General features: G+C 33.7%; 1 protein-coding gene across 1 annotated transcript in view; it reads left to right on the top strand.

The window, feature by feature from the left end:
• DNAH5 (dynein axonemal heavy chain 5) overlaps positions 1-12,101 on the top strand; it is a 1,563,391-nt gene that overhangs the window by 934,947 nt on the left and 616,343 nt on the right. The window contains 1 exon segment of the mRNA XM_053715797.1: positions 7,547-7,782. Coding sequence (XP_053571772.1) covers positions 7,547-7,782 — 236 coding nt within the window.

Here is a 12,101-nt window from a genome sequence, read left to right as displayed (position 1 = left end):
AAGAATGTAAATTAACTCAAACCTTTAACTATTCAATTTCTGTAGTGAAACTAATTCACAGTTCAGGTCTACCACCTTTAACTATTCAATTTCTGTAGTGAAACTAATTCACAGTTCAGGTCTACCACCTATAAAAAAACAAAATATAAAGTTAATAGAAATACAAAATATATTATCTGAAAGTACAAACTATTCAAGTAACAACAATTTAAAAGAGAAATGTTATATACCTTTCTGAAATAACTCAAATATCCTTATGTATTTAATCCTTTTGTAGTTTGATCTCTTTGCTAAGAAGCAGAGCTAAATGTTTAGCAGAGCTAAACAGATCTCTTTAAATACCCTCAGAAAGATAGGGTGGGGTCCCTCCTAATTGCTCACCTATGCAAACAATCTAATTGTTATCTAATTGCAATACTAAAAACCAGAATACAAAAGAATGTAAATTAACTCAAACCTTTAACTATTCAATTTCTGTAGTGAAACTAATTCACAGTTCAGGTCTACCACCTTTAACTATTCAATTTCTGTAGTGAAACTAATTCACAGTTCAGGTCTACCACCTATAAAAAAACAAAATATAAAGTTAATAGAAATACAAAATATATTATCTGAAAGTACAAACTATTCAAGTAACAACAATTTAAAAGAGAAATGTTATATACCTTTCTGAAATAACTCAAATATCCTTATGTATTTAATCCTTTTGTAGTTTGATCTCTTTGCTAAGAAGCAGAGCTAAATGTTTAGCAGAGCTAAACAGATCTCTTTAAATACCCTCAGAAAGATAGGGTGGGGTCCCTCCTAATTGCTCACCTATGCAAACAATCTAATTGTTATCTAATTGCAATACTAAAAACCAGAATACAAAAGAATGTAAATTAACTCAAACCTTTAACTATTCAATTTCTGTAGTGAAACTAATTCACAGTTCAGGTCTACCACCTTTAACTATTCAATTTCTGTAGTGAAACTAATTCACAGTTCAGGTCTACCACCTATAAAAAAACAAAATATAAAGTTAATAGAAATACAAAATATATTATCTGAAAGTACAAACTATTCAAGTAACAACAATTTAAAAGAGAAATGTTATATACCTTTCTGAAATAACTCAAATATCCTTATGTATTTAATCCTTTTGTAGTTTGATCTCTTTGCTAAGAAGCAGAGCTAAACAGATCTCTTTAAATACCCTCAGAAAGATAGGGTGGGGTCCCTCCTAATTGCTCACCTATGCAAACAATCTAATTGTTATCTAATTGCAATACTAAAAACCAGAATACAAAAGAATGTAAATTAACTCAAACCTTTAACTATTCAATTTCTGTAGTGAAACTAATTCACAGTTCAGGTCTACCACCTTTAACTATTCAATTTCTGTAGTGAAACTAATTCACAGTTCAGGTCTACCACCTATAAAAAAACAAAATATAAAGTTAATAGAAATACAAAATATATTATCTGAAAGTACAAACTATTCAAGTAACAACAATTTAAAAGAGAAATGTTATATACCTTTCTGAAATAACTCAAATATCCTTATGTATTTAATCCTTTTGTAGTTTGATCTCTTTGCTAAGAAGCAGAGCTAAATGTTTAGCAGAGCTAAACAGATCTCTTTAAATACCCTCAGAAAGATAGGGTGGGGTCCCTCCTAATTGCTCAACTATGCAAACAATCTAATTGTTATCTAATTGCAATACTAAAAACCAGAATACAAAAGAATGTAAATTAACTCAAACCTTTAACTATTCAATTTCTGTAGTGAAACTAATTCACAGTTCAGGTCTACCACCTTTAACTATTCAATTTCTGTAGTGAAACTAATTCACAGTTCAGGTCTACCACCTATAAAAAAACAAAATATAAAGTTAATAGAAATACAAAATATATTATCTGAAAGTACAAACTATTCAAGTAACAACAATTTAAAAGAGAAATGTTATATACCTTTCTGAAATAACTCAAATATCCTTATGTATTTAATCCTTTTGTAGTTTGATCTCTTTGCTAAGAAGCAGAGCTAAATGTTTAGCAGAGCTAAACAGATCTCTTTAAATACCCTCAGAAAGATAGGGTGGGGTCCCTCCTAATTGCTCACCTATGCAAACAATCTAATTGTTATCTAATTGCAATACTAAAAACCAGAATACAAAAGAATGTAAATTAACTCAAACCTTTAACTATTCAATTTCTGTAGTGAAACTAATTCACAGTTCAGGTCTACCACCTTTAACTATTCAATTTCTGTAGTGAAACTAATTCACAGTTCAGGTCTACCACCTATAAAAAAACAAAATATAAAGTTAATAGAAATACAAAATATATTATCTGAAAGTACAAACTATTCAAGTAACAACAATTTAAAAGAGAAATGTTATATACCTTTCTGAAATAACTCAAATATCCTTATGTATTTAGTCCTTTTGTAGTTTGATCTCTTTGCTAAGAAGCAGAGCTAAACAGATCTCTTTAAATACCCTCAGAAAGATAGGGTGGGGTCCCTCCTAATTGCTCACCTATGCAAACAATCTAATTGTTATCTAATTGCAATACTAAAAACCAGAATACAAAAGAATGTAAATTAACTCAAACCTTTAACTATTCAATTTCTGTAGTGAAACTAATTCACAGTTCAGGTCTACCACCTTTAACTATTCAATTTCTGTAGTGAAACTAATTCACAGTTCAGGTCTACCACCTATAAAAAAACAAAATATAAAGTTAATAGAAATACAAAATATATTATCTGAAAGTACAAACTATTCAAGTACATTATACAAACTAGCTTTGAATCAGAGAGGCTTGGATAATGTTAATAAATTAGCAGTCTGGTGGAAAGTTTCAGTTGATACCATACATAAAAGCTATAGGCGTGCAGATGCATCAACACTTGCTGCTGCATGGAGAGAATCACATACGAAAAACATCAACCACATTTATATCACAGCGCATATGAAAGCATCGTGGGGTAACTTAGGTTCTCTTTGTCCTAAATGTAGACAAGCTAAAGCGGATATAATTCATTACTTTTGGGGATGCCCCAAGGTCAGGAAATTTTGGAATAAGATTAATTTTTGGACAAATAAAATTAATAAAGCACACGTACAATTAAATGAAGATCATATTTTTTTCTTTATAGATTTCCACAAAGAAGGATTGAATAAATACTTAACATATTTAAATACGGTAATAATGACAGCTAGGCTGTTGATCCTTAAATATTGGAAATCGTTTAAAGCTCCTACTCTCTCAGAATTTATTCAAAAACTTAAAAAAACCAACTCATAATGGAACAAATGGATACCTCGATAAATTCGGAGGCACAAGTTAAACACTTTCTAACCAAATGGAAGAATGTAATTAACAGTATGCCTAAAGAAATCCAACTGATACTTATTTCACCCTTTAGAGGTACAGAATCTTTAGAATTGGCCCTATTGAGTAATGATTTTCCGGATCTACAGCCGAATTAATGCTATTTCACCGGAAGTTTATTAGTGGCCTGAGTGATGGGGGGAAGCAACTCGAGGGAAAGTCAAATTTTGTCTTTTTTTTTTTTTTTCTCTTTCTTTCTTTCTTTTTTTCCTTTTTCTTATCTCGTTCTTCTGAGAAATTAAAATGACAAAAACTACCAACATATGGTGTGGGAACAAGTTACTATGAGAAATATAGAAATTCAGGATTCAAGTGTGAATTTATCATTTACATGACTAAATGTAAATTTGGAACCCTGTAGAAGAGCGACCTTAATTTATGTATTGGCGCTTCTTCTTTGATGATGTTATTGGTCTTCTTTGTTGTTTTTTTCTGTATGTCTCGCTTCTCATAATATTGTCTTACAAATGTGTTGGTTACAAATAAAAAAAAAAAAAAAAAAAAAGATTACTCGTGTGATTGTCTCACACATGTGCATTGCTATTTCTTCAACAAAGGATATCTAAAGAATAAAGCAAATTAGTTAATAGAAGTAAATTGGAATGTTGTTTAAAATTGTATTGTCTATTTTAACCATGAAAAAAACATTTTGGGTTTAATGTCCCTTTAATCTTGTTCTTCGTGTTCTGCAAAGGCCACCTTTTGAGCAGTTAGTGTCTATGGACATTAAACTTTTGTCTTGGAAAGATTTTTTTTATAGGCTCTTTCTTCTGCTCAAATGTTTTTGGAGTTATCTGCTTTACAGAGTGAATCTCCTTTTATTGTTTTTTCATGCTGATAAGGTAGTTTTTTCTTCCCAAGGTTGTTTCTAACTGCCAATTTTAATCAGGAAAGTGTGGTTCCTTCTTTTTGTCCAAATCCTCCTTCTCAGAAGAAGCATTTACTGCACAATCTGGATGTAGTTCGAGCAAGGTTATATCTTCATGCTTCCAAGGACTTAAGACAATCTTCGTCCTTGTTTATTTTATATGCTGGTAAGCACAAGGGTCAGAAGGCCTCTGTCACTACTCTTTCTTTTTGGTTAAGGAGTATCATTCGTTTTGCTTATGAGGAAGATGGCCAACACCCTGAGAGGATTACAGCTAACTCTACTCGTGCGGTGTCCTCTTCTTGGGCTTTTAAGAATGAGGCATCCATAGAACAGATCTGTAAGGCGGCTACCTGGTCCTCTTTGCATACTTTTTCAAAATTTTATAGATTTGATGTTTTTGCGTCAGCTGAGGCTTCGTTTGAGAGAAAGGTTCTTCAAGAGGTGGTGCCTTTAGATTAGGTTCGCCAGACTTGCTTTCCCTTCCTGTTTCATTTAGTGTCCTCTCTAGCTTGGGTATTGGATTCCCAACAGTAATTAATGAATTTCTGGAATCTCCCTGCCATTGGAAAGAAAACAAAATGTATGCCTAACTGATAAGTTATTTTCTTTCCTGGCAGGGAGAATCCACGAATCCGCCCTGATAGTTTTTAAGGTGGCGTTTTATTCTTATCTTCAGACTCCTCTATATCCCTAGTATTTCTCTTTTCTTTCCTTATTTCCTTGGCTGAATGACTGGGGTCTTAGGGGAAGGGGAGGATAGTTATAGCTTTGGCTGATGTGTCTTTGCCTCCTCGTAATGGACAGGTGGTGTTACCCAACAGTAAATAATGAATTTGTGGACTCTTCCTGCCAGGAAAGAAAATAATTTATCAGGTAAGCATAATTTTTTTTTGGGGCATCAAACGTGCTGATTGCCCTTTTAAGGCAATGACCATACAAATGCCCCTTTAGGGGCAATGGGTAGCTTCGTTTTTTTTAGAGCTAGGTTTTTTTATTTTGGGGGGTTGGGTGTTTTACTTTTAGGGGGTAATTTGTCATTTTTAACAGTTAAAGAGCTGATCGCTTTTGGGCAATGCCCTACAAAAGGCCCTTTTAAGGGCTATTGGTAGTCTATTTTTAGATTAGGGGGTGTTTTTTATTTTGGGGTGGCTTTTTTGTTTTTATAGGGGTATTAGATTAGGTTTAAAAAAAATATATATTTTGGATAATTTTTTTATTTTGGTACTTTTTAATTAATTTATTAGTAAGGTAGTCTTTTTTTATTTTATGTAGTTGGGGTTAATTTAGGGGGTGTTAGGGGGCTTAGGGATTAGATTAATTCTTTGCATTGTGGGGGGTTGGCTGTTTAGGGGTTAATAGTGTAATTAGGCAGTCTGCGTTTTTTGGGGTTGGCGGTTTAGGGGTTAATACTTTAGTTAGCCTATTTGCGTTGTTGGTGAATGGCAGATTAGGGATTAATAACTTTATTATGTACTTTGCAATGTGGGGGTTGGCGGATTAGGGGTTAATACATTTTATTTAGTTATTGCGGTGGGGGGATGGCGGTTGACAGATAGATATAAGGCTTGTGTTAGGTGTTTGTTAATACGTCTAGGCAGTTATGGTACTTATATATTCAGCGCAAGGCTTGCTGCGTCTGCCTACGTGTGGTGAGGTGAAAATGGAATAAAATGTCTCCATTTTCAGTGCGCAAGTCCTTGCACTAAATATGTGATACCGACTTGCGACGCCGGTTCTGTGTCAGTTTATGGGAGTAAAATTAGCGGGCGACGGGCGAAATATATGTGCGGGATATATATGCGGCGCCGTATATGTGATAGCAATATCCGACTAAAAACAGCCGATGCCGGCTTTTTCGGGCGACAATGCCGCATATGTAATCTCACCCATGGAGGCCGATTTATCAAAGTGCAGTGGACATGACCCACTGTAGCGGATCATGTCCTCCGCATATTGATAAATGTTGACAGCATATGCTGTCATATTTATCATTGTACAAGCATTTCTAGTGAAATGATTGTGCAATACTGCCCACTGAAGATTTGTGGCCAATCGGCCGCTATCAGGGGTTGTCAATCAACCCGATCATATCCGATCGGGCTGATTGCTGTCAGCTGCCTCAGAGGTGTGGACAAGTTAAGTAGCAGCGGTCTTAATACCGCTGCTTCTTAACTTCTGTTTCCGGCGAGCCAGAAGGTTTGCATGGAAACAGGTGTATATAGCCCCATTCGGGCCATGATAAATCGGCCCCCATGTGTCTAGTGTTCATAGAGCAAAGACAGCCTCTGATTGTTTACTGTTATGTGCTGTCCCTTCTGCTTTTACTTACAATTGCACATCATTTTCATATATTTTTTTTTTAATGCAAACTGCTAAGTGATAATGGTCTCCAAAATACAAAATCTTTCGGCAGTAGTTTGTATTGTGCTTAAAGGGACAGTGTACACCAATTTTCATATAACTGCATGTAATAGACACTAATATAAAGAAGAATGTGCACAGATACTGATATAGAAATCCAGCATAAAACCTTTTAAAAACGTACTTAGAAACTCCCAGTTTAGCACTGATAATGAGGTTAGGCTGGGACACCAACTAACAGGAGCTGAGAAAACAGGAACAGTCAAACAATCTTCCCCCCTCCACCTTCCTCTGAAAAGACCCATTACACAAGCAATAGTCTGCAGACATTAGTATACATCTAAAGCTTTGGGGCTTGGTTAGGAGTCTGAAAATCAGTCTTTAAAAATAAGCAAAACTATGGATTTTTACAAAATCACACCTGGGATCATCTACAAAAAATGTATGCAAAGAAAAATCTAGCGTAAATGTTCCCTTTAAGCACAGCACTTAATTCACCAACTGTAATATGAGTGCTAATACTACTCCCTGCATTCTCCATTAAATTTATAGATGCTAAAAAAATGTTGGCTATACTAAGATTTTCTGGTTACTTTTTTACCATCCACTTGCAATGCCAGATTTTGTGTTATGCCTAAAATGTGACCACACCCTCTCAGTTGTGCTCCACATGTAATCTAGCCAATAATGTATGTGAGTGTATTCCTAATATTTCTATATATTTTTGTATAATTTTGTATAACCAATAGCCTTTCTAATAACCTGTCATCAAAGGATTTTGTGATATATTAGGTTAATAAACTCACAATTTCATAAATTATTTAGAGTAAGTAAGATTAAATAAAATAAATCTTTTTTTTCATATTGAGATATAAGTTTTATTTATACATGTTTTATTTATGCTGACAATATATATGGTTTTGTTTTCCTAAGGTAATTTGAAATTAGCATTGACCTCTGAAACTAAAGCTTGGATGGTTGATTTTGGTCGTCATTGTAACAAGAAATACAGAACAGAGATGGAAAACATATTTACATGTGTTGAAGAAATTGGCAAAAAGCTTAATAGACAGATCAAAGACTTGGATGACATACGAATAGCAATGGTAGCGCTGAAAGAAATCAGGGATCAGCAGATTCCAGTTGACTTTCAATTGAATCCCATTGAGGTATTGAAATACTTCAGATATCTGATATAACATCATGCTTAACAGAAGTGCTTCTCATGCTTCTCTATAAAAAATCTAATAATAATAAATAATCCATGCTGACTAATAATTAAAGGAACAGTTTACTGACATTTTTCTCCCCTTTAAATTGTTCGCAATGATCAACTTTAAAAAATATTCTCTTTCAGTTTATTGTTATACAATAGTTTTTGACATATAAAATTATCTTTAGAAATACTTTTTACTGCTTTAGTTAACTACAACACAATACTTAGCATAGTATTGCAAGTCCTCTAGGAGCTCTCTAAACTGCATTTTCACTCTTCGCTGTATGTATTTATTTTTCCTTTTGGGTATCAGTGGCACTTATGCCTCTATCTGTGAATCTGTCCCCTCAAATCAAATGAATAATATAATGCAGTGTTGGCTGGTGAATTTTAATGATGGAGGGGCGCTAGACCCCACCCCTTAAAATAAAGCCCGCCCTCAGATTGTTCCTCCCATATCACTACTCTCTCTCTCTCTCTCTCTCTCTCTCTCTCTCTCTCTCTCTCTATATATATATATATATATATATATATATATATATATATATATATATACATGTGTGTGTGTGTATATATATATATATATATATATATATATATATTGTGTGTATATATACACATACATACATACACACATGCACACAAACATACACACACATATATACACACACACACCCATACATATATACAATATATATATATATATATATATATATATATATATATATATATATATACACACACATACATATATATATATATATATATATATATATATATATATATTACACACAGACCTATATACAGTATATGTACAGTATATATATATATATATATATATATATCAAACTTGGGGACACATGGGAGACAGATTACAAGATTGTTTTGACAAAAGAAAGTCAAACTACAGGTTTAAGGTCAAACCCTTTTTAATATTAAAGGGACAGTCAACCCAAAAAATTTCCTTACTGCTACAGATAATGTTTACTAGGTTAAATATTTCAAAATGTAGCGCAATTTTGCTAAATATATTGTTTTCAAGAAAAATTACTTACTACATGTCCCTCTGGAGTTTTGAAATGGCCGCCAGCCTCCTCCTCTATTTCGTCATAAGCCTTTTTCCTTCATTCCTCTTCTGCGAGAAACTTCTCGTGCCTCCGCGTTCCCGTTGTTTGCGCATGCGCAATGCGCCGATTTTAGTGACCCGGTTCCTATATGCGGCGGACCAGTTGGCTTCTCTTCATCTACCGCCGCATATAGAAACCGCTAGGATACTGAGCGGTACTGATGATCCTGAATTCTGCTAATATGTATCAGAATATATGTATCAGAATATATGTATCAGAACAGGGCTCAGTGATGAGAAATGTCTATGCAAAACCCATACATACATTTCTGTGAGGTTTCCAAGATATGAATTATACAACTTATCTGTGATACGGCTCTCGCTGTAGTTGCCAAGGGCTGTTTAACTTAGTACTTGTCAGTGCCTTGTTAAATAATTTCCCAGTCTTGCTGCTCTTGCCAATAATTTGCCAGTCTTACTACTTTGGCCAGATCTGTTATTCATTGCATCCCATTGGATTGCCAATACATGTTAATAGGACATAACAGTTAATATGCCGGGGCTACACTATAACGCAGCAACTAAGAACACTACACATTAACCAAAAATGTTTTTACCCAACAACTGCCATCAGCACTACGTGCCCATGCCACTGCTGATCTCTGAGTTTACATGGAGGCTTATTGTTATGTGTGCCCCATGCACATTTTTTTTATTACTTTTTTCACTAAGCAAAATGTGTTGCGTTTGCATAAGTAAAACAATTCAATATAGATATTCCGAAACCAGGCTTTTATATTTCTTAAAGTAGTTTCATGGTTTTGGATACACATGTAAGCTCTCTAATCATGTTTATGTCTACCACACAAAGTTCAAAGCGTTGTAATGACAAAGTTGTGCTCATCACCCTATCCTAAAGATGTTTGATGAGAACGCAATCTGTGATTACAGATGTTTTTTTTTTTTTTCCCCATGCACATTAATTTATACTACATAGTGTGTACCTACCAATAGGAGCCCAGGCTAATTTATAGATTGGCACTAGGTACGTGCACATGGTGCTGATCGAGAGCTATAGCAGCCTTTATAAACACACTACATTACAATAGCTCTACACCACCAATATACTGATTACTTTCATATCCTTTTATATTGACAAAGAAAATTTGAACATATTTATAACCAGAATTCCAGAGAAGAGGCAATTAATATAACAATGCAGGTTATACAAGAAACCTCTTTCAAAATTAATTCAATGCGCAAAAAAATTAAAATGATTACTATAAAAATGCAATTGCATGATACAATTAAAATAAAAATATAAAAATTGAATTAATTTTGCAAGAGGTTTCTTGTATAACCTGCATTGTTATATTAATTTCCTCTTCTCTGGATTGTGATTTTTAATTATTATTATTATAACATTCAAAAGTATTTTCTGATATTCTCACAAAACTGCGTGTAAAATACAAGACACACAATTTACTGAAATAAATGTTTTAGAATGTTTAGCAACTTCCAGGAATATTTAGGTGCTGTATATCACTGAAGCAGAAAGGAATGTTTGCTGAGATCTGTCTAAAACATTTGTTTCAGTAAATTGTGTGTCTTGTATTTTACATGCAGGTTTCTGAGAATATCCGAAAATACTTTTGAATGTTATAATAATAATTATTAAAAATCACATTTCAGAGAAGAGGAAATTAATATAACAATGCCGGTTACACGAGAAACCTCTTATCACTGCATTCCAATTTTTGCTGCAATATCCCTTTAACCTGAGTCCAATGACCATTCTTGCTGAGATTGGAACCTAATACTATTAAAAAAAATCAATTTATGTTAAAAGCATTTAACCCTTTATTTTATTCTCAAATCAGGACATAAAAATAAACTATTTAATGGAGACACAATGTACAAATAAGGAGAAACAAAAGTCTCTTTATTTATATCCCCAAAGAGCTGAGCTCAAATACATTTCTGTAGAAAACACTCCTAAAAAATGCTCCCACAAGGGAAAAATAATAACCAGTAAATTACTGCTTTAAAAGATCTTTTATTGTAAAATATATTAAAATATTTATAAATGTAAAGATCCCTACGTGCTAGGTATATCTATGTATACTGTTGTTCTGCTTGTGTATATAGAGTTGCCCATTAGAAGATGAATACCTGGGTTTTATACAAAACTTGAATTGATTCTGGTTATAAATATGTTCAAATTTTCTTTGTCAATATAAAAGGATATGAAAGTAATCAGTATATTGGGGGTGTAGAGCTATTGTAATGTAGTGTGTTTATAAAGGCTGCTATAGCTCTCGATCAGCACCATGTGCACGTACCTAGTGCCAATCTATAAATTAGCCTGGGCTCCTATTGGTAGGTACACACTATGTAGTATAAATTAATGTGCATGGGGAAAATAAAAAAAATAAAAAAACATCTGTAATCACAGATTGCGTGCTCATCAAACATCTTTAGGATAGGGTGATGAGCACAACTTTGTCATTACAACGCTTTGAACTTTGTGTGGTAGACATAAACATGATTAGAGAGCTTACATGTGTATCCAAAACCATGAAACTACTTTAAGAAATATAAAAGCCTGGTTTCGGAATATCTATATTGAATTGTTTTACTTATGCAAACGCAACACATTTTGCTTAGTGAAAAAAGTAATAAAAAAAATGTGCATGGGGCACACATAACAATAAGCCTCCATGTAAACTCAGAGATCAGCAGTGGCATGGGCACGTAGTGCTGATGGCAGTTGTTGGGTAAAAACATTTTTGGTTAATGTGTAGTGTTCTTAGTTGCTGCGTTATAGTGTAGCCCCGGCATATTAACTGTTATGTCCTATTAACATGTATTGGCAATCCAATGGGATGCAATGAATAACAGATCTGGCCAGAGTAGTAAGACTGGCAAATTATTGGCAAGAGCAGCAAGACTGGGAAATTATTTAACAAGGCACTGACAAGTTCTAAGTTAAACAGCCCTTGGCAACTACAGCGAGAGCCGTATCACAGAGAAGTTGTATAATTCATATCTTGGAAACCTCACAGAAATGTATGTATGGGTTTTGCATAGACATTTCTCATCACTGAGCCCTTTGTTCTGATACATATATTCTGATACATATATTCTGATACATATTAGCAGAATTCAGGATCATCAGTACCGCTCAGTATCCTAGCGGTTTCTAT

The sequence above is a fragment of the Bombina bombina genome, chromosome 5 (assembly GCF_027579735.1).
Source record: "Bombina bombina isolate aBomBom1 chromosome 5, aBomBom1.pri, whole genome shotgun sequence".
Classification (NCBI taxonomy): domain Eukaryota; kingdom Metazoa; phylum Chordata; class Amphibia; order Anura; family Bombinatoridae; genus Bombina; species Bombina bombina.
Note: the sequence above shows the minus strand (reverse complement) of the source record. Positions and strands in the feature narration are given on the sequence as shown.